The sequence below is a fragment of the Ovis canadensis genome, chromosome 19 (assembly GCF_042477335.2).
Source record: "Ovis canadensis isolate MfBH-ARS-UI-01 breed Bighorn chromosome 19, ARS-UI_OviCan_v2, whole genome shotgun sequence".
Lineage (NCBI taxonomy): Eukaryota > Metazoa > Chordata > Mammalia > Artiodactyla > Bovidae > Ovis > Ovis canadensis.
Genome location: NC_091263.1, coordinates 25,206,514 through 25,227,599, shown reverse-complemented (window position 1 = coordinate 25,227,599; position 21,086 = coordinate 25,206,514). Strand labels below are relative to the sequence as shown.

The 21,086-nt window shown below is 47.7% G+C and overlaps 1 protein-coding gene across 3 annotated transcripts in view; it reads right to left on the bottom strand.

The window, feature by feature from the left end:
• TRANK1 (tetratricopeptide repeat and ankyrin repeat containing 1) overlaps positions 1–20,031 on the bottom strand; it is a 95,358-nt gene extending 75,327 nt beyond the window's left edge. Inside the window, exons 1-2 of one of the 3 annotated variants that reach the window (XM_069561300.1) lie at positions 19,886–20,031; positions 276–407 (exon numbers count right to left, since the gene is read on the bottom strand). In XM_069561300.1, coding sequence (XP_069417401.1) covers positions 276–407; positions 19,886–19,908 — 155 coding nt within the window. In that variant the 5' untranslated portion in view covers positions 19,909–20,031. Of the gene's footprint in view, positions 1–275; positions 463–19,885 lie in introns of those variants that run through there. The other 2 variants (XM_069561299.1, XM_069561301.1) reach the window with 2 other exon arrangements.
• Positions 20,032–21,086: the final 1,055 nt, after the last annotated feature.

Sequence of the window (21,086 nt, the reverse complement as noted above, 5' to 3'; positions counted from 1 at the left end):
GGAGACAGAGTCAGTCATCCCAGGAACTCTGTTGGAACCAGACAAAAAGGCAAGTTTTGCAAGGTTTATCAACAGTCCCCCGCGTTTCACTTTCTGTTTCCTGAATTCCTCTAGCTCCACTGAGACTGACACTGCAGAGAAGATAAACAGAAAGTGGGAGGAGAAAGGAAACTGATACTAGCTGGTGTGATAAAAGGTGAGAAAAACACAAAAGCGAGAGTGCGTGCCCTTCCATACACAAGAAGAAGAGGCAGGGAGAAAATCCGAACACTTACCCCCACTGGTACAACTGCAGGAGAATCTGGATGGCTTCATCGTACTTTCTGATGGCCAAAGAGAAGTTCCCACTCTTAAAGCCCTGGTTGCCAGACTCTTTCAGCCGCTCAGCGTAAGCTGTGGGGTCCATCCTGTGAGGAGAGGAGGGAAGGCTGGCGGCGCGGTTTCCGTCCTCTCCACATCTGCAGCGCTCGGAGTCTGAAGGGGCAGGTTGTTCATCCTGGCCCCTCCCACTAGCTGAAGGCACACCCTGCCCACACCCCTCCCCACCCAGGGACCAGACGGAGTGTCTGATCGGAGACGGTTTCTTTCTCAGTTCTTTTCTGACCTCTGGAGCAGCGGCCAGAACGATTCCATTTATTCTGTATTAATGACCAGGCAGGCTGTAAGGAAGGAGGCAGCTTCCATGCACGAGACGATCTGAAGGACCTCCCTGGTCCAGTGGTTAAGAATCCGCCTGCCAACGCAGGGGACGTGGTTCGATCCCTGGTCCAGGAAGATTCCACAAGCTGTGGGGCAACTAAGCCCATGCACCACAACTACTGAAGCCCAAGTGTCTATAGCCCACGCGCTGTGCAGAGAAAAAAGGCCTTGCAGTGGGGAACCCGTGCGCCGCAACCAGAGCAGCGGCCCCCACCCCGCATGCGCAGCAGTGAAGACCCAGTGCAGCAACGAAGACCCAAGGCAGCCAAAATAAAGAATGAACAAAATCTTTTTAAAAAGACGACATGAAGCTGGCAGGCGGTGTGCACTAGATAAGTGGCAGCTCTTCCCACAACCGCAACAAGCGTTACTCTCATTTACCCATCACAGCAGCTCAGAAGGAGGCACCATTTTCACTGTTCAGATGAGGAAAACTCAGGCTCAAGAAGTTCAACTCACTTGCTTAAGGATGGGCTAATGGGTGTCCCCAGTTCCGACCCCAGTTCCAAGTTTCTGCCCTTGACCCTGTACTGCATTGCCTACTCATCCAAGGAGTTGAGAGTCCTTCCACTGTCTCCAAAGGTCCTAAAAGCCTCGAAGTATTTTGTCCCTGAGATTGCTATTGCCCACTTACCTGTCTGCGTCCCCTGGGAAGCCCTTACCTCTTTCCTGACTCCTGTTTCATTCATTTGGTGGCCCTAGCACAGAATGGGTACTTAAATATTTGCTGTGTAATGAATTAGAATGCCAGTCCCAGAGAGGCTGCTTGTTACCGATTCTCTCTGGTGTGGCCTGGAGCCCTGCCCACCTGATGAGGCTTCAGGAAGTGTTTGCTACACCAAGGTAGTGGACAGGAGAGGCCTCACAGAGCCTCGAGAAGCAGCTGCCAAGGAGGCAGGGGAAAGGGAGGGGTCAGGGACTTCCTTGGCGGTCCAGTGGTTAAGACTGCTTCCCCTGCAGGAGGCATGGGTTTGATCCCTGTTCAGGGAACTAAGATCCTGCATGCCACACGCTATGGCCAAAAGAAAAGTGGGGATCAGAAGAGATGTCCCTTAGAATTTTCTCTTCTCAAGATGGCAGCAGGAAAAGGAAGGCAGTGGGAAAAGTCTTAAAAAATGAGGACACTTCAGGTGGCTGCATAGGCCCTGCACCTGTGGGGTAGTACAATCTATCAAAAGCCTTCTTGACCAGCACAATCATTGTACAGAGAATAATCCCTGTTGGTTTGTATCATTTCAAACCTTGGCAAAGGGTTTGGGGGCTAGGGAAGCCAACCCAAGCAGACAGAAGGGGTGGCTTATTTTACTTTTAAAATATTTATTTGTCTGTGCTAGGTCTCAGTTGTGTCGTGTGGGATCTAGTATCTCCAGCCAGGGATCAAAACCGGGCCCGCTGCATTGGGAGCACAGAGTCCTCGCCACTGGACCACCAGGGAAGGGGAAGTCCCGGTGGCTTATTTTAAGCCCATGAGCTAACTGGACTTTTGAACTGCATTCCTCACTCACCATGCAGAGCTATTCCAGAATGAGGCATGTTATTGCTAAACAAGTCACAATTAAAAATTCCACCTAGACTTTTCATTAAATAATTCTATAACTCACATTTATACAGAGATGACAGAGGAGACCGTGAGAAAAAGTTTATATAATTGATTAGAGACTAAAAACATGTGTTTCTCCTTCAAATACTGCCAGCCAGGTGTCAAATAAATAATTTTAAAGTGGCCATTTTTGGACAACTGGAAACAGGAAATGTCTGTAACAACTGACAAAGGGTTAATATCTCTCCCCCTCTTTTTTTTTCCTTTTGGCCGCACCATGTAGCTTGTGGGATCTTAGTTCCTCAACTATGGATTGAACCCAGGCCCACGGCCACGAAAGCACAGGGTTTTAGCCACTGGACCACTAGGGAATTTCTGGTACCCCTCTTTTATAAATACCTTTTCACTGCAAGAAAGGGTCAATCTGATCAAAATGTGTAAGGCCACAGACAGAAAACTCACAAAGGAATACAAGTACCCAGGATCACCATCGCAAGTAGGCAAAAGGATGAAGAATTAAAATAGTAAAGGGTCACTAGGAAATATTTAAGAGTGACCCCAAATGGTGGGAGCTGTCATATACGGCTTACAGGAGAAATATATTAGATCGCTGATATACTTAGCCTCATAGATGTTCACCACAGTGAAAAACCAGAAATAACCCTAAATATTCCATAATGTGTAACGGATTTGAATCAGTCATAAAACTCCCATATAGTGGAACACCACACGGTTATTTTTAAAGTCATGTTGTAAAAGAACATTTAATGATAGGCTACGTTACTAAATGAAAGATACAGGCTACATAAAAAGGCACATAATCCCAAATTAAATTTTAAACACACCTAATGTACTGAAGACATGTCAGAATGTTAACAGCCTCACCACTGGAATTAGGTAGGGTTTTAATTTCCCTCCTTGAGCTCTTCTGACTTTCCAATTGCCAGAAAATGTGCCACCTTCATAATCAGACCATAAATGTTATTAAAATGAGACTCTTCAAGGGCTTAATTTAAGAATTCAAACACAAAACGTTTCCACTGTACTTACAAATACAATAAAAACGATTCACATCTGATTTTTCTCTAGAAATTAAGTGAGCTCTAAATGTTATGAGTAGACATCCAGTGTTTTCATCATCTTACATCTTGGCTTTTTCTTGGTACGGTCACGCAACAAGGGAAAGGGGGATTGCCAACCACAAAGAAAGTCTTTTGCTTCTCAACAGGATTTATTGACAGTTACACCTTCATTACAGGGAAGAATGCTTTATATCGCTGCCTTAGAATGCTTAGAGCTCTGCTGTCGAGTCTTTTTTTTTAAAACAAGTGAGCAGTCTATATAAATAGATGAAACTGTTAAACACAGTGGTAATAATGTACTGTAATGACAGTACTCCTGAGAACGAATCTGTAATGAGCACCTACTATGTGTTTTACATTATCATGTCATTTCCTTCTTACCAGAAGCCCCAGGAGGTAGGCTTGATTGTGTCCCCATTTGACAAATAGGGAAACTGAGGCAAGGAGAGATAAGGGCCTTGCCATAGTCCCAGGGACAGGGGCGGTGCTGGAATCCAAACCTAGGTGGACTGGCTTCGGGGGCGAGACTCCACTCTGAAGAAACCAGGCAGAGGCTAAACAGTCAGCGGCGCTGGCAGGCCTGGATCCATCACAGTCTGTACTTTCAGCTTTTCTGTTTGTTTTGATGCGGACCGTTTTTTAAAGTTTTTATTGAATTTGTGACAATGTTGCTTTTGGTTTATGCTTTGTTTTTGGCTGGGAAGCATGCTTAGTCCTGTCCAACCCTTTGCTATGCTATGGACCATAAACCTCCAGGTTCCTCTATGAGACTTCCCAAGTGAGACTACTGGAGTGGGTTGCCATTTCCTCCTCCAGGGGATCTTCCCGGACCCGGGATCGAACCTGCATCTCTTACTTCTCCTGCATTGGCAGGCAGATTCTTTACCACTAGTACCCCCTTGCTCCCTGACCAGGGATCAAACCAGCACTCCCTACACTGGAAGGTGAAGTCAACCACTGGACTGCCGGGAAAGGCTCCTGCACTTTCAGTTTTGTCAGCAGGGCTAACGCTAAAAGATCAGAAGGTAAAGACAGTTTCACAGGGGCAGAGTCTGCTTTTGCTCAGTTTCACTGTATCCATAGGAGGAGTCAAGGTCCAGTTGCTGGGAGGTGGCCAGGGCTGCTTGGCAACAACAGAGGAAGCAGACGTAAGAAAAATGCAAATGTGCTGGCGAGGTTCTGAAACCAGCAAGTTGAAAACAAGGCAGACACTGGTTGCTGTCATTTTGTGTGTGCGTGTGTCTTTATTCGGCTTTGTCTTTTATTGAAGGATAGTTGATCGTTACAGTGCTGTGTTAGTTTCAGGTATACTGCAGAGTGATTCGGTTATACATGTATATATCTATATTCTTTTTTAAAAAAAAAATTCTTCTCCATTATAGTTGCATTGTGTGTATACACATGAAGAGTTCTATAACTGACTTACAGGAGCCAGACCGCAAACAGGGTGGGCTCTGGGCAGCTGAAAGGGGCAGAGAGAGAGGCTTTTCCTCTGTCCCTTATCTGGGTACAACATAACAACTTAACAGCAAATTTGTTTACTTTTTTTGTTTCCTGGTGGTAGGTTTTGTTTGTTTGTTTGTTTGTTTTTGTTTTTTAATTGAAATCCTTTCAAAACATCCTCAAAGTAGTGAACAATCCAAGATCAACTCTGGAAAGCTGGGGATACAGACAACTGCAAAAACGGAGGGCAGAGACAGCGATTTTTAAAACCGACTCCTTCCTGTTCCCACAGGAAGGTGGGCACAGACAGCATGGGCTAAGAATCCAAAGTCAGAACTCAATCTCAACTGACTTTGAGGACTACGATTTGCTTACTACTAACAACACCTGTGCGTGTTCAGTCGCTCAGTCGTGTCTGACTCTTTGTGACCCCGTGAACTGTAGCCCACCAGGCTCCTCTGTCCATGGGATTTTCCAGGCAAGAACACTGGAGCGGGTTGTCACTTCCTTCTCCAGAGAAGCCCTTATCTAGGTGAGCCCAATCTAATTATATTAACCCTCTAAAGCAGAAAACTTATCTGGCTAGAGTCAGAAAGATGCTGGAGAAGCAGAAGGCGAGGGAGATGCAGAAGCAGACGTGAAACCTGAAAAAGACTAACCCCGTCGGTTCGTGCCTCAAAGATGGAGGGGGAGCAAAGGGGAGGAACGTAGGTGGCCTTGGAAAGAGAGAGAGGCTCCTGGGTGACAGTCGGGTAACAGGAACCTCAGCCCTACAGCTGCAAGCAACTGGATCTTGCCAACAACACGAATGAGCTTAGAAAAGGATTCTGGGCAGACCCTCCTAGCCAGGCAACATCTTGATTTCAACCTAGTGAAACCTGCCACGGGCACCAGACTTCTCACCAACAAACTGTGAGATGATCAGTCTGCATGGTTTTAAGCCACTAAGTTTGTGGACATTTGTTACGGCAGCTATAGAAGACGAATACACATCATACACCAGAATTCCTTCTAAGTCAATGGAAAAAAAAAATGCTAGTGTCAAAAAGACACCAGGGCAGTGAAAAGCAACTGCTGGCACACACAGCAATGGAAAGAACCTCAAGAACATTATACTAAGCAAGAGAAGCCAGACTCAGAAGACTACAGACTGTGGGATTCTATTTGGCTGATGCTCTAGAACTGGCAAATCTGAGAAAGCAGAAGAGCGGTTACCCGGGAAGGAGGGAGGGTTACCGAGTGGAAAGAGGGATAAGAGCACTTTCTGAGAGATGGAATGTTCTCTACGGTGATTGGGGTGGGGTCACATAGGCATATACACTCATCAAAACTCACTGAACAGGATCCTTAAAGTCTGTGCCTTCGCTTAGATGCAAATCTCTCATTTTTTAAAAAGCGTTGAGGAAAAAAAAAAAAAAACCCTAAGAGAAAATATAGCCACAGGTTTCAAATCATCTTCAACTGCTCTAGGAGGAAACTTGGTCAGATCTAATCAAGTGCCACACACACAGGGCCTTTGCCCCAGTAGTTCCACTTCTGGGAATCAACGTTGCAAACTGATTGTACACACAGGAAATGGTATGACATTATTCACTGTCTAATTGTTTATAATAATAAAAGACTGAGACCAGCTTGAATGGCCATCAACAGAGGACTGGTTTAATAAATTATAGTGCAGCTGCCCCCACAATGAAGTAGGCACTTTCTTTAAAGAGAAAGAAAAAAAAAAGGGTGAAGATGCTTTGTATTTACTGATCTGGGTTAACCTGCAAAATATATTTGCACAAAGCAAGTGCAGGATAGTGTATACATTACACTCCATTTTGTGCAAAATTTTAAAAGACAGAGGGGAGAGCTAAATAAGAATATATATATTTGCATTTGCTTATATATGAATAAAGAAATTCTGGAAGGATGCATGAGAAATAAAATTACCTTTTTTGGGGTACAGTGGAGGAGGGAGACCTAATCCACCTTTTCATTGTAACCTTTCTGTATTTTTGATTCTCAAATTACATAAATTTGAAGAGGCTTTAATGCAATAAAAAATTGTAAGTAATCTTCACATTTGAGAAGGCCATTCTAATGATACCAAAAGCAGAAACCACACAGTGATAGCCATGAATTCATTCACTCAACGTTTAAAACTTCTGTACATCAAAAACCCCAGAAAGTAGTTTAATAACACCCTATGCAGCAAGATTATGGATGGAGAATCACTCTCACACACAGCTGATGACAAGACTTAAGTGGTACAGCTTCTCTCTACAGAAATACCCTAGCTTTTCACACAGCTGCTCGGAATTTATTCTACAGACATATTTCATTCAAGGACATGAGGATATTAATTGCCACATTGTCTGTCAAAGCAAAAAGGATACAAATCCAAGAGCCCAACAAGTGGAGACATTTATATAAAGAATGTACCACTCAGAATAGAACACTATCATTGTGAAGAATAAATAGGGCAGATCCAAAGGAAGAGATGTCAAAATATGCAACGAAGGTGAATAAAGCCAGTTGGAGAACAATTTGTAGAACTTGGAGGGTCTGAGGACAGGCTAGTGTACGTGTATATATTTGATTTGATCTATTGGAAGAAGACATTAGAGAGACACCTAAGAGGGGATTAAGTGGAGATCTCTGGGGAAATCTGAAAAAAATGGGGAGAATGCTCCCAAACCATGGGAGAATAGCTTTCGGTTAAATCACCCAGTTTTCGGTCATACAATTTCTTACTGCAGACCTAGGAACGTAATACAATACCTCTCTGAATATGTTCTCAGAATTACTAAAATAGAAAGGATTTCAGAAAGGGAGATGGTTGGGCTAAAATTTTCAGAGCAAGGGAAATGTTCTAAGCCAAATCTCCCTAGGCTCAGAGATTTGAGGGGCCTGGCCACGGTCACACCGGGGTGAGTACCAGGGGTGAGATCCAGGCTGATTCCTGCCTCCACCCAGCATCCCGGTCTACAGCACCTGTGGGTGGGCAGGGAAGCCAGGGCTAGAACCCACTGTTGCCAGAAATCCAGGAAGGTTCAGGTTAGTGGTACAGGCCATGGCGATCTCCATTATTTCTGTGTGATCCTTGTAACATTTACAGAACCTTTGCTTTGTTTACCCAGCAAAGAGAAAATATTTTGTTAAAAAACACAGCCCTGAGGTTATACAGAGTGAAGTAAGTCAGACATAGAAGCACAAATATTGTATGGTGTCGCTTACATGTGGAATTTTTAAAAAGGTACAAATTAGTTTATTTACAAAACAGAAACAGAGTTACAGATGTAGAAAACAATCTTACGGTTACGGGGTGGGGGTAGGGAGGGAGAGCGATAAATTGGGAGATTGGGATTAACATATACAGACTACTATACATAAAATAGTAGTGACTGGAAAAGCTCAGTTTTCATTCCAATCCCAAAGAAAGGCAATGCCAAAGAATGCTCAAACTACCGCACAGTTGCACTCATCTCACACGCTGGCAAAGTAATGCTCAAAATTCTCCAAGCCAGGCTTCAGCAATATGTGAACCGTGAACTTCCAGATGTTCAAGCTCGTTTTAGAAAAGGCAGAGGAACCAGAGATCAAATTGCCAACATCCCTGGATCATGGAAAAAGCAAGAGAGTTCCAGAAAAACATCTATTTCTGCTTTACTGACTATGCCAAAGCCTTTGACTGTGTGGATCACAATAAACTGTGGAAAATTCTGAAAGAGATGGGAATACCAGACCACCTGACCTGCCTCTTGAGAAACCTATATGCAGGTCAGGAAGCAACAGTTAGAACTGGACATGGAACAACAGACTGCTTCCAAATAGGAAAAGGAGTACGTCAAGGCTGTATATTGTCACCCTGCTTATTTAACTTATATGCAGAGTACATCATGAGAAACGCTGGGCTGGAGGAAGCACAAGTTGGAATCAAGATTGCCGGGAGAAATATCAATAACCTCAGATATGCAGATGACACCACCCTTATGGCAGAAAGTGAAGAGGAACTAAAAAGCCTCTTGATGAAAGTGAAAGTGGAGAGTGAAAAAATTGGCTTAAAGCTCAAAATTCAGAAAACTAAGATCACGGCATCTGGTCCCATCACTTCATGGGAAATAGATGGGGAAACAGTGGACGCAGTGTCAGACTTTATTTTTGGGGGCTCCAAAATCACTGCAGATGGTGACTACAGCCATGAAATTAAAAGACACTTACTCCTTGGAAGGAAAGTCTAGTCAAGGCTATGGTTTTTCCTGTGGTCATGTATGGATGTGAGAGTTGGACTGTGAAGAAAGCTGAGTGCCAAAGAATTGATGCTTTTGAACTGTGGTGTTGGAGAAGACTCTTGAGAGTCCCTTGGACTGCAAGGAGATCCAACCAGTCCATTCTGAAGGAGATCAGCCCTGGGATTTCTTTGGAGGGAATGATGCTAAAGCTGAAACTCCAGTACTTTGGCCACCTCATGCGAAGAGTTGACTCATTGGAAAAGACTCTGATGCTGGGAGGGATTGGGGGCAGGAGGAGAAGGGGACGACAGAGGATGCTATGGCTGGATGGCATCACTGACTCGATGGACGTGAGTCTGAGTGAACTCCGGGAGATGGTGACAGACAGGGAGGCCTGGCGTGCTGCGATTCATGGGGTCGCAGAGTCGGACACGACTGAGCGACTGAACTGAACTGATACATAAAATGGGGCTTCCCCAGTGGCTTATCGATAAAGAATCCACCTGCAATGCAGGAGACTCAGGAGACCTGGGTTTGATCTCTGGGTCGGGAAGATCCCTTGGAGGAGGGCACGGCAACCCACTCCAGTATTCTTGCCTTAGAATTTATCCTACAGACATATTTCATTCAAGGACATGAGGATATTAATTGCCTTAATTGCATCCCACGGACAGAGGAGCCTGGCGGGCTACAGTCCACAGGGCCCACAAAGAGCTGGACACGGCTGAAGTGACTGAGCACGCACACGCACATGAAACAGATAACTAATAATGACCTTCTGTATAGCACGGGGAACTCCACCCAACACACTGTAATGACGATATGGGAAAAGACTAAAAAAAAGAGTGGATACGTGTATGTGTATAACTGATTCACTATGCTGTACACCAAAAACTAACAATATTGTGCATCAACTATAAGCCAATAAGAATTTAAAAAAAAAATCTCTGAGGGGAGGGAGGAAAAGACCATAGCCCTTCGATCTGTCTGTTTTCACAGGGGTTCTCTGAAATTACCAGTCAGTTAAGCAGCTGAGAAAAATCTGTGAATGAAGGCCTTGAATGAAGAGTGCAAGGGGTCAGTGCTGTCAAGTATTGAAATGGACCCAAATCCTTCTCTCCTGCAATTGTTCCTTTGAGTGGAAGGCCAAGGTGCATGCAGCGGGGTCCAGGATCTCGCATGGGCTCTGGGTGCCAGACCTGCAGGCCCGAGAGTCCCCCTCCCCGGGGGTTTTGGATTGGAACTTTGGGAAAGGTTCCCCACTCAGGTAGGCAGCTCCAGAGGGGCGCAGCCTTACCCCCTACTCCAACCCTGAGAAGAAAATCCTCTCGGTGAGAGATGACAGTACCTTCACCCAGAGAAAGGAGGGGCAGAAGGAGGGCCTTCTGGTGCCCTACAACCCCACATTTTCCCGCCTCTGAGGCCCACAAGCTCCTTGCCCCTTCCCTGGTTGCCAAAAACAGTAGCAGCCTTCCAGAATCTTCCACCTTTTGCCCAAGTCCTTGGCAATTTTTCTTTCATTGACTAGAAATGCAGGAAGTAAGAGGACTTGCCTATTTCACCCCTCTCTACAACTTCACATTAGACACAGGTCCCTATCAGGGGTTCTGCCTCCCCCGACCCACCACCCAACCCTCTGATCACAGTATTCCTTCCTGCATGGCCTGATGAGGCTTCAGAATCCCTTCTGCATCATGCTTTCTAGGTGGCCACACATTCACACCCCAGATGAGTCCTGTGTGCCATTCCCAGTTTGCATAACAAAGACTTGAGCCAGAATGAATTTGTGCATCCAAGCATGAACACTTAAAGTGCCCTACAGCAGCCCGATGCAAGCCACCTGTTCCCCACCCTCAGCTCTGTCTCCCCTAAGAGGCATGCAGGCCCCGCAACAGCCATCCCCAAGCTGGGTTCACACCCCCTCTGGACGCATCCTCCCCATCTTTGTTATTAGCTCTCCCTGCCCCAGACTAAGGGGCTTCCCAGGTGGAGCAGTGGTAAAGAATCCACTTGCTGATGCAGGAGAAGCAGGAGGACGAGGTTCAATCCCTGGGTCAGAAAGATCCCCTGGAGAAGGCAATGGTAACCCACTCCAGTACTCTTGCCTGGGAAATCCCATGGACGGAGGAGCCTAGCGGGCTACACCCTATGGGGTCGCAAAAGAGCTGGACACGACTGAGTGACTGAGCGCGCACACACACACCTCAGAGTCACCCAGCTCCTGCTCAACTTCTGTATCACCATCAGTGAGACATCCCTGGATCCATCAGATCACAGGCTGTGCCCAGGTCACAAAAGCCCTCCAGGGTCCTGAGGCCCCACCCCCACCTCCTCTCAAGCACAATTTCCATAAAAGTTCCAAAGGACTTTCAGACCTGTGGTCCTCCTCCCCCACAGACACTCTGAACCCCAGCAAACCTGTCACCTGCCATGCTCACCCCAGCTAAAGTCAACGCTGCTGTTGTGAACATTTCTGCCCAGGCCCTGTGTGTGTAGCTTTTAAAACCGCTTAGGGCCCTGAGTTAGGACCTAACCAGTTTCAACATATTAAATATATTTCCCCCATAGTCCCAGTATTTCAGGCCCTGTGCTAGGTCTCAAAAGCTCCATGCTAGACACTTTTTCTGCTTTTCCTTGTAGACTGAACTCTTAAAGTACAAACTGAATTTTACAACAGTGGTTCCTTTGGACACAAATGTTAAGAAAAGCCAGCCACATAAAGTACAAATCAAAAACAACCAAGATCGTACTGCCAAAGCTGCTGGTTATTGGGGAAAACCAAGGAGAGAGATGTTGACCCAGATTTATAAGCACCTGTTGAAAATCCAAAAGTCAGCAAACAGGGCCACATGTCACCTGTGATATGACAGTGCCAGGGATTGACAAATGCTAACAGCAAAGAATAATCCTATAAATCAGTGACTCCTAGATTATTTTTTTTTGACAAACAGTAACCTTTGCACACACACGAAAGAAATCAAAGGGAGCCTAAATAAGGTTGCCAACTCCTTGATTTGCCAAATCAGAATTTTTTCTTAAGTGTACCATCTTAAAAAATAAATAAATGTGTACCATCTGCTGTCTGCACAATTTCACAAGAGATGGAATCTTTTAACTCAAAAAAAAAAAACAGACAAGAAAGAATGTAAACTCAGATTAAAGAACTTCATTCTCTAAGGAAGGACAAGCTAAGAGCTTTTGGGCACATTTTAGTCTTGGACAGTATGCAGGTGGTTTGGACCCTGAAAGGCAAATGTTCCAAGTTTCTAAAACCACCAGGGCCCTGGAAGATGCTCAAGAAATACTGCTGAAGGGCCGAGAAGGATACATCTCAACTCGTGGCTCAGAAGTGGAGTCTTAATCACTTGACGCCCAAAGAGGAAGGCCATAAGGAGACCCCCCAGCCCTCCCCGTGGTGGCCAGAGGTGGGCACAATTTCTCCTGTGTGTGCCACAGACTGGCCTGTTTGCACTGTACTATCTGAATGAGAGCAGTCCTGGGTAGCTGCATGATAACAGGTAAAATTCACCATGCACTTACTACATGCCAGGCCCTGTGCTAAGCCCCTCTCAGACATTTTATCATCAAATTGTTCTGAACAGTGCCAGAGAGGGAGGTGTAATTATGATCCCAGTTTTACAGATCCAGAAACAGGTTTAATCAAAGAAAAGTGACTTCTCTAAACAAGGCACAAACCTAAGTCTGATAACAAAATCTGTGTTCAAAACACCCTGAGAGGTGAAGTGAAGAAAGGATCGGGGGACTGGGGCAAACAGAAAGGGTGGCCTTGAAAATGAAAATCAAACGCCCAAAACAGTGACTCTGAAAAGTTGGCATTCCAGACTCTGCCTGTAGACAAATGAGGACGTTCCAGAGCGGGGCACACAGGCTGCTCAGAAGTCTTGATTCAGCACCTGTGCTAAATCCAGGCGGCCCAACTACTGCCACAGTCCCTGTATTTAGGCTTCCCACTCTCCCTCAGGGCACCTGGGAGCTATAGATGGTTGTGAAGTGGGAGCAGCCCCAAGGAGGGCACAGCCCCACCTCCACCCCATGACAGCCCAAGGACAAAGGTGCTTTCTCACCTAGCGCAGAACTCGAGTTGGATAACAGCCGCCCAAGCGGGCTCAGCTCCTCATCCCTTCCCACGCCCCTCTGTAATATTTTGCTGCTGCTGCTCTTCATTTGCTAAGTTGTGTCCAATTTTTGCAACCCCCTGGACTGTCGCCCTCCACGTCACTCTGTCTGTGGAATTTCCTGACCCAAGGATCAAACCCACGTCTCCTCCGCGGTAGGTGGATTCTTTACTGCTGAGCCATCTGAAAAGACCCTGTAATATTTCAGATGCAGATTAACGGCCTCTGTTCCTCCTCCCACCCTTAAGACCACAGCAGTTTTTCTTCCCCATGTCTGAAAAGCAAGACAAACCCACTGGAGAGCCTGAAACACCATCCACTGGGGCCTGGGAAGGGTCCAGAGGTGCCCAGGAGCTCCCCTAAATAAGAGTCTCACCCAGACAGGGTCCCTGAAAGGCACCTCCTCAAAGGGAGGTACCTTAGCAATGCTGGGGAGATCTGAGTCCCTCTGAAGTTCTGGTACCAGCTGACAGTTTTCTGAAACACAGGGCTTTGCACTTGGTCTTGAAAAAAGTGTGAACTTTGGCCAGGCTGAAAAGACAGCCATCCACTTTCCCAGCCTTCTAAATAAAATACAAAGCTATTTAAACACAAACACACATCCTTCAACTTTCCTTTTCAGCCTTCTCCCTGTTGTAACCACATGATCCCAAATTCATCTGGCCCCTTCCCTGTCACTCACCTTTGCAGTCACAAGGCTGGGGCCAGCCCCACAGGGAGGACAAGCGTGCCTCCTCCTTGCAAAAGACCAAGTCCACAAACCTGGGATCCAGTCCCACTGGGCCTATTCCAGGCCTGGGGTCAGGCAGCCAATTCCCTAACCCTCGCCTTCAGTTTCCTTAATGCTAAACAGGGTCAGAGTCACCTCTATGACTGGACTTCCTCTTTCCTCAGCCAGTCAGCAAGTATTGAGGACCTTCTGTGTGCCAGGCCCTCTGCTAGATGCCAGGACATGTGCATCAAGAATGACCCAAATCTCTGCTGCCCTCGTGAAGCTCATATTCAAGGGCAGAGAGACCTGTAAAACGGGAATTGCTTACAGTATTTCTCTGAGGAATAAATACATGAAATGCATTTAACATAGAGCCAGGCTCAACTAATGGAAGCATGCATGAGGGCTAAGTCGCTTCAGTCGTGTCCAACTCTTTGCGACCCTACAGACTGTGGCTTGCCAGGCTCCTCTGTCCTTGGGATTCCCCAGGCAAGAATACTGGAGTGGGTTACCATGCCCTCCTCCAAGGGATCTTCCCAACAAAGGGATTGAACTCGCGTCTCCTGCATCTCCAGCACTGCAGGTAGGTTCTTCACTCACTGAGCCCCATGGGAAGCCCATATTGGTAGCACACAAGGTAGCATATTATACTGGTTTAGCATACAAGACTTTTTGCTCACCATTTTTCTTTTTTCCTTTTTTATAAAACAATATTGTTTAAATATAATTGATGCATAACCATTTGTAAGTTTAAGGTGTGCATCGTGTTGATTTTTTTTTTTTTAAGTGTTTTTACTCTTTTGGCTTAGCCTCGCTGCATGTGGGAATCTTACCTCCCCAACCAAGGATCAAACCCACATCCCCTGCATTGGAAGCCGGAGTCCCAACCACTGGACCACCAGGGAAGTCCCCAAGGTGTTGATTTTATATTTATCTGTTTCAATATGCTTGCCACCATAGCATTAGCTAATACCTCTACGATGACAGACAAGTATAATTTCTTTTTTGGAATGGGAAAAATTAAGATCTAGTCTCTTGGCAACATTGCGGTTTATAATACAATGTTGTTGGCTATTATCATTATGCTGCGCGTTAACTAGATCTCTAAAACTTATTTATCTGGGAGTTGTTAAAAAAGACATTTGCCCACCTCCTTCCTCATGGCCTCCTGCACATGTCCAGTCCAAGAGGACCATTCCAGGTGGGGTGAACCAGCGGCTACGCTCACCTAGAAGAACCTCTACACACGTCCTCGTGGCGTGTTTGTATATAAGGAAATGGTGCTCGTCATTATTCTTCATAACACGCTGCCCCCTTTACCTGGAATGACCCTCTCTTCTCCGGTGCCCCTCAGTCCGGCCTGCTGGAAGTACCCTCCATCCGTCTGGGTGTAGCACAAAGCTTACCTCCCAGACTTTGTCCAGGGGCAGAGGATTCAGGAGCTGGGAACCCTTCTGGAAGGCTTGTCTGCATGTCCACTCACCCTTTCTCCCTGGGCTGCCTGGCACCAACTCTGTTCTGGCCCTGTTAGCAGTGCCTAGGTCTCACGTGCTTAAATCCTCCATCGGCCAGTATATGAGGTATACTGGCCCTCAGGTATGTGAGCAGCACAACTGCCTTGGAAAGCGAAAAAGCAGGTAAGACGCTGACGGGAGAACAAAGGGTATATCAGAGACAAAATCTGAGTCCGTATTACGGAGACCCTTAGTACCTGATTCCAGACGCCCGTGAGCCTTCGAAGTTACCAATTTTTGAGCCTCGAGGTAGAGTGGACCCTGATGGACAATGGATGAGGTGATCCAAGGGTGACCATAGGCGAGAACCCCGGGGACTGCAGCTGGACACAAAGCTCACCCCAGTTGACACTTGTGATCCAAGTATTTTCCACAGTAAATAAACTACTCAGTAGTGTGTTTAATTCTCTATATTTTCTGTTGTGCAGCTTCCCCCCAAATGGCCTGGTTTCCTCTGAACATGCTACCCTGTAATGTGCCACTCTGGCATAGTGATTATTATTTTGTATCAAAGGTATTTGAGAAACAGCTGGTGCAAAAAGGACACTCTGACCCTCCTTCCCCCTCTGAAAGCAAAAAATAAAATTTCCCATGGGAAAGGCACCCTCTCTGTACCAGAAGGGTAAGAGGCATCCTTATCAGCAGAGATAGGGAATTTAGGGTGAGAGAGCTGTGTAAACAAACCTTGTTATTTTTTCACCAGTTTATTACCCCAAGCCCAAGCCCCTTTGTCAATGGTCGTTTCTTTGCCTAAAAGGCAGGCATAAAAGCTTCCTGTATCAGTTAGACTTCTTTGAGTCTCATATTTTTACGGCGCACCCATATGCAGGAAATTAAATTTGCTTTTCTCCTGTTAATCCCTTGTGTCAATTTAATTAATAGAGCCAGCCAAAGAACATAAAAGGAAAGAAGGGAACACTTTTCTACCCCTGTACCTTCAAAAGGTGATCACTGTTTTCTAAGGTTAGCAATCTTTCTTTTCATTGACAGAAGGACTCAGCACTTACAAGACGAAAACATCTCAATCTAGATGTCATCAGAACTTCAAGCAGAAATAGCTAAATCCAGACTCGGCTTGTCTCCGACCAACACACAGGAGGTCCTACCAGCTCACCAGGCTCAAAGAAGCCAAGACAATGTGCTGTGGGGATGCAGGTGGGCACTGATGCTGATGTTCAACGCCCAGGCAAAAGACGGAATTGATTCAGATAAACTGGGTCAGGGGGTTACAGGTAAGGCTCAGTCACACTTTCAGATTTTCCACAAAATCAAGGAAACAAAGCAATGCTTACTTAGGAGATCTGAGACAAAGAAAAATGTCTGATCAGGCAAAATGGACAACCTTAGTGACCAAAGGGAAGATTACTAATCTTGGTTTGGGCACTGTGACATTTTGGGGTTTGAAAGATGTCTGTTTACCTGCTTCAATACCTTTCTTTACAGTTTCTTATTTTGCCTTTTTAAAATTTTGTATTGAGATATAGCCAATGAACAGTGTTGGAACAGTTTCAGGTGAACAGCAAAGGGACTCAGCGATCCACATTGCTTCTCCCCCAAACTCCCCTCCCATCCAGGCTGCCACATAACATTGAGCAGAGTTCCTTGTCCTTGCTGGTTATCCATTTTCACTATAGCAGTGTGTAGTTCCCCAGGGGACCACTGGTTAGGACTCTATATGCTTTCACTGCTGAGGGTGCAGGTTCATTTCCTGGTCAGGGAGCTAAGACCCTGCAAGTGGCACGGTGAAGCCAAAAATTAAAAAAAATAAAGTTTAAAACCAAATGTTCTCTCCACCCTTGCCACTGTCCCACCATAGATCTCAGTGGTAACATAAAGAGTCATCTTTGCTAAAGAGACTGTCCATTTCCCCCTAGTTCTTCCTTCTTATAAAGATTTGTCCAAACAAAGATTTCTGGGCCTTAAGAAACTCAGGATACACTTCAAGGAAACTTGTTACAAAAGTCATGAGACACGGTCAGCTGTGTCAGTGACTGGAAACCCAGAGGCAGGGTGCCAATCGGTCAGCTCGACTTTTCTGTCTGGAAAGGCAATGAAATTGTTCTTGGAGGCCAAGGAAAGCACTACCACACCCATGAAAATGACCAGAGGCCCACAACCCAACCCCGCTTCAGTTTTTAAGAGCATCTTCAGGGTCACTTACCTTTCCCACCTAGACAGAGGCTCGCATGCTCTATTTTGCCCACTAACAGAATCTTCATCCCAAGAAGCAAAAATAAAATACTAAGAGGGTACACAGCATAGCAATGGGCCTTTGGTAGCAAGTGTAGGAAAAAAGAACCGATCAACAAAGAGACGTTGAAGAATTCCATCAAGTCTCTTCGGTTCCTGAGAGAGTGGGTGTCTAAGGCCAGATCTACTAATTAGCTGTAATGACTACCAGGTGATGAGCCTCAGCTTCTTCATCTATAAAATGTTCACTGCCCTGCTGCTGACCCGGCTATGAAATTCTGTGCAGAGACTTACAAGAGTCCCCTTTGGAATGTATGAATACAGAACTCCTGGCAGCCTTTCAGCATTCTCCTTCCTGCTTACTCAAACAAAAAAAAAAAGACAATGGCAAGAAGCCATTACTCTGCTACCTCCCCAGCACTCACAGGAGGCCCCACCCATTCACTGGGCTCCTGGCAGGCAGGCAGCCTGGTGGGGCCAGACAGATGGAACCAGAGGAACCAGAAGCATCCTTCAGCCTGCCTTTGCAGCCACAACCTCTAGTACTCTCTTTACTCAAGTTTGAATCTCAGCTTCCTTCATGTCTCCTAAACCCATTCATCCCTTCCAGAGTTAGTTCCCAGGGAAATATGAATACTCTCCTCCATCTCTCTGGGGGTGCCCCAAAGAAAGCTTGCACTTGCCACCTTGGACTGATTAGTCAGTGATCAAACCAAGTTAACGGATTATGACTAGGTTTAAAAAAAAAAAAAGAATATGGAATAGAACAGAAAATATCGCTGTCCTCACTCGGTAGAGTGTAAATATCCTGTGAGGCTCTTCTTGGGGGCTTCCCAGATGGCACTAGTGGTAAAATAAGAGACTCCGTTGGATCCCTGCGTGGGCAAAATCCCCTGGAGAAAGGCATGGCAACCTACTCCAGCCAGTATTCTTGCCTGGAAAATCCCATGGTCAGAGGACCCTGGCAGGCTACAGTCCATAGGTTCACAGAGAGTCCCACATGAGTATATCGACTTAGCATTCATGGCGCTCTTCTTGCAGTTTTATACTGATATATGTATGTGCCTGAGTGTGGGTCTCTATTGTGGATCTTGGTCAGGAAAAGACAGAAAGAAGCTGGAAGCAGTGGGATCTGACCCTGGGGACAGATGCCCCCACACACCCATCCCCGCCTCCATCTCCTGTGGAGGATACAAAGGCCGGCACAGGGTACTCAGAGCTCATGCATCCATCCTGCAATTGTACAAAACACAGATGACTGCAAAACAATTGAAACAAACTTCTGACTCTCCTCCAGGGTAGTACTTCCTATAAAGCACAAAACAGGATAATCCACAGAAGACCAAGCGATCCGGGTAACAGTCTTGCCTCAGAAAAATGCCTGGCACTTGGGAAGCTCAGCGCCAGGCAGGGGCAGAACCTGGGTGCTGAAGGCCATGGGCTCCCTGCTTTCCTCCCACGTAAGGACTGATTAGGTCAACAACAACTGGACTGGGGACTAGAAACCTCAGAGCCCACCCCTTTCTCGCTCCTCTTAAAAAAATTTTTTTTTTTTTTGCAAATTGTACATCTCCCGATAAATTTTGCCTAGTATGAACCAAAGCTTGCAGCCTCCTAGAATCGCCCCTAGCCGGGAATCCGGCTGAAGAAAGGCAGTTTCAGCCAGGTGGCTAATGCTCCGGGCTCCCAGTAGGCGTGCGGCGAGGGAGCGGAGTGCATCTCCCAGGCTCCAGGCTCCGAGCCCGCTTTTACAAACGCTCGAAAGCAGAAGCCTGGGTTTTTGGGACTCCGCCTCTGAACCCTGGGCCCTTAGTGCTATCCCCTCCTCCCGACTCTTCTGGCCGAGGACGGTGGGCCTGAGGCAAGCCCAGCTCACGATCGGGCGGGCTGGGGAAGAGGCCTGCTCGGCGATGGATTCGCCAACCTCCTCCAGCCAGGAAGCGGCCAGCACTCCCCTAAATTCCCGGCAAATCCCGCCCCGCGCCCGGGCGCCTGCCAGTCCAAGGAGTGCCCCGCGGGCGCGTCCTCTGGTCTTAACCTTCGCGGCCCCCGGGGTCTACCCGAGGAGGCGGGAGGCGGGCCCCGGAGCCGCAGATTTGGTGCCGGGGTGGGGACGTGGCAGGCCGCGCGCCGCCGCAGTCCTGTCGCAACGCGCGCCCCTTCCCCAGGCGCCAGAACCCCGGAGCCGCCCCCCACCCCCACCCCGCGCCGGACCCCGCGCAACAGGCCCGCGCCTGCACCTAGATGAGCGCAGGGACCGCCTGCCCCAGCGCGCGGCCGCCTCCCCTCCGCCGGGGAGAGGCACGGCTGAAGGCCGGAGGCGCCCCCCGCGCATCCTGCGCCTCTACGCACCTAGTTACCCGTGCGTCCCACATGGCCTGCGCCGCCGCTGCCGCCTCGGGAGCCGCTTCCCCGGGGACAGACTCAGCGGGCGGGGTCGCCTGCTCGCGGTAGCTCGGCGCCCTCCGCCGCGACGAGCGGGGCGGGGGCGCGGAGACCCCGGCGCGCGGCTGTATGCAGCCGCAGACCTATTCCAAGTTTCCACGTAGTTGCGAGGGCCCGAAAACTGTCACGTGCACGTCGCCGCTGGGTGGGAGGGGGTGTTTGTCACCGTGTGTTTTAAAGAGGCGTTTCGATGTCTCCCATCTCGCGGACGAGCGCTCCAATGGGATGGCTCTCGGCCACCTTTGGAACGAGTGCTTCGAGCCGTGCACCTCGAGGGACCGGGCGCGCGCACACCCCCCTCCGACAGGTTTTGGTCTCGGTGACTTCTCACAGGAAATGGTCAGCCAATGGCCTTGAGCCCCGCCCCCGGACCTCTCGTCCCCTCCAACAAAGAAACTAGGTGGACAAGCCCCGGGTAGATGCGCCTCGTGCGCATCAGCTCCCACTTACTACCTGCCCCGGCTGAGTCTTATCTTGGACATGGAGTACTTCTTGTGTGCTCGGCCTTCCATTCTGGGGGTGCTGGTGGAAAGAAGCCGGCAAGGCCCCAACATCTTGGCGCCGGTGGAGGAGTAACCCTCTCACTGCAGGAGGGAATAGAAAGGAACCTCCTGGAAGGGCAGTGGTCCCCGAAGGAGTTGGGGGGGGCGGTTAGGACGACCTCAGACTGCATTTCCCTGGCGCCCACAAGATGCACAGCCTCCTACCCATCGCCTCTGCTTGGTCCTCAACTTCTCGGGGACTGGGATCCCTTTCCTCCACGCTGGGGATTTGGCCCAGAGAGCGGAGCCTGCAGGCCTCCCTTGAGCCTACTGGGGCCTACACTGCCTCCTGGTGATTCTCACACCCGTCTGGGGGAGCACTACAACCGAGGGGCTTGAACCAGAGGAACGGTAGAGTTTTCAGTGAGACAAGGAAGATTTGGTGACCCATGGACCCACCTATGGATGTGAGAGTTGGACTGTAAAGAAAGCAGAGCCCAGAAGAATTGATGCTTTTGAACTGTGGTGTTGGAGAAGACTCTTGATAGTCTCTTAGACAGCATGGAGATCCAACCTGTCAATCCTGAAGGAAATCAGTCCTGAATATTCATTGGAAGGACTGATAC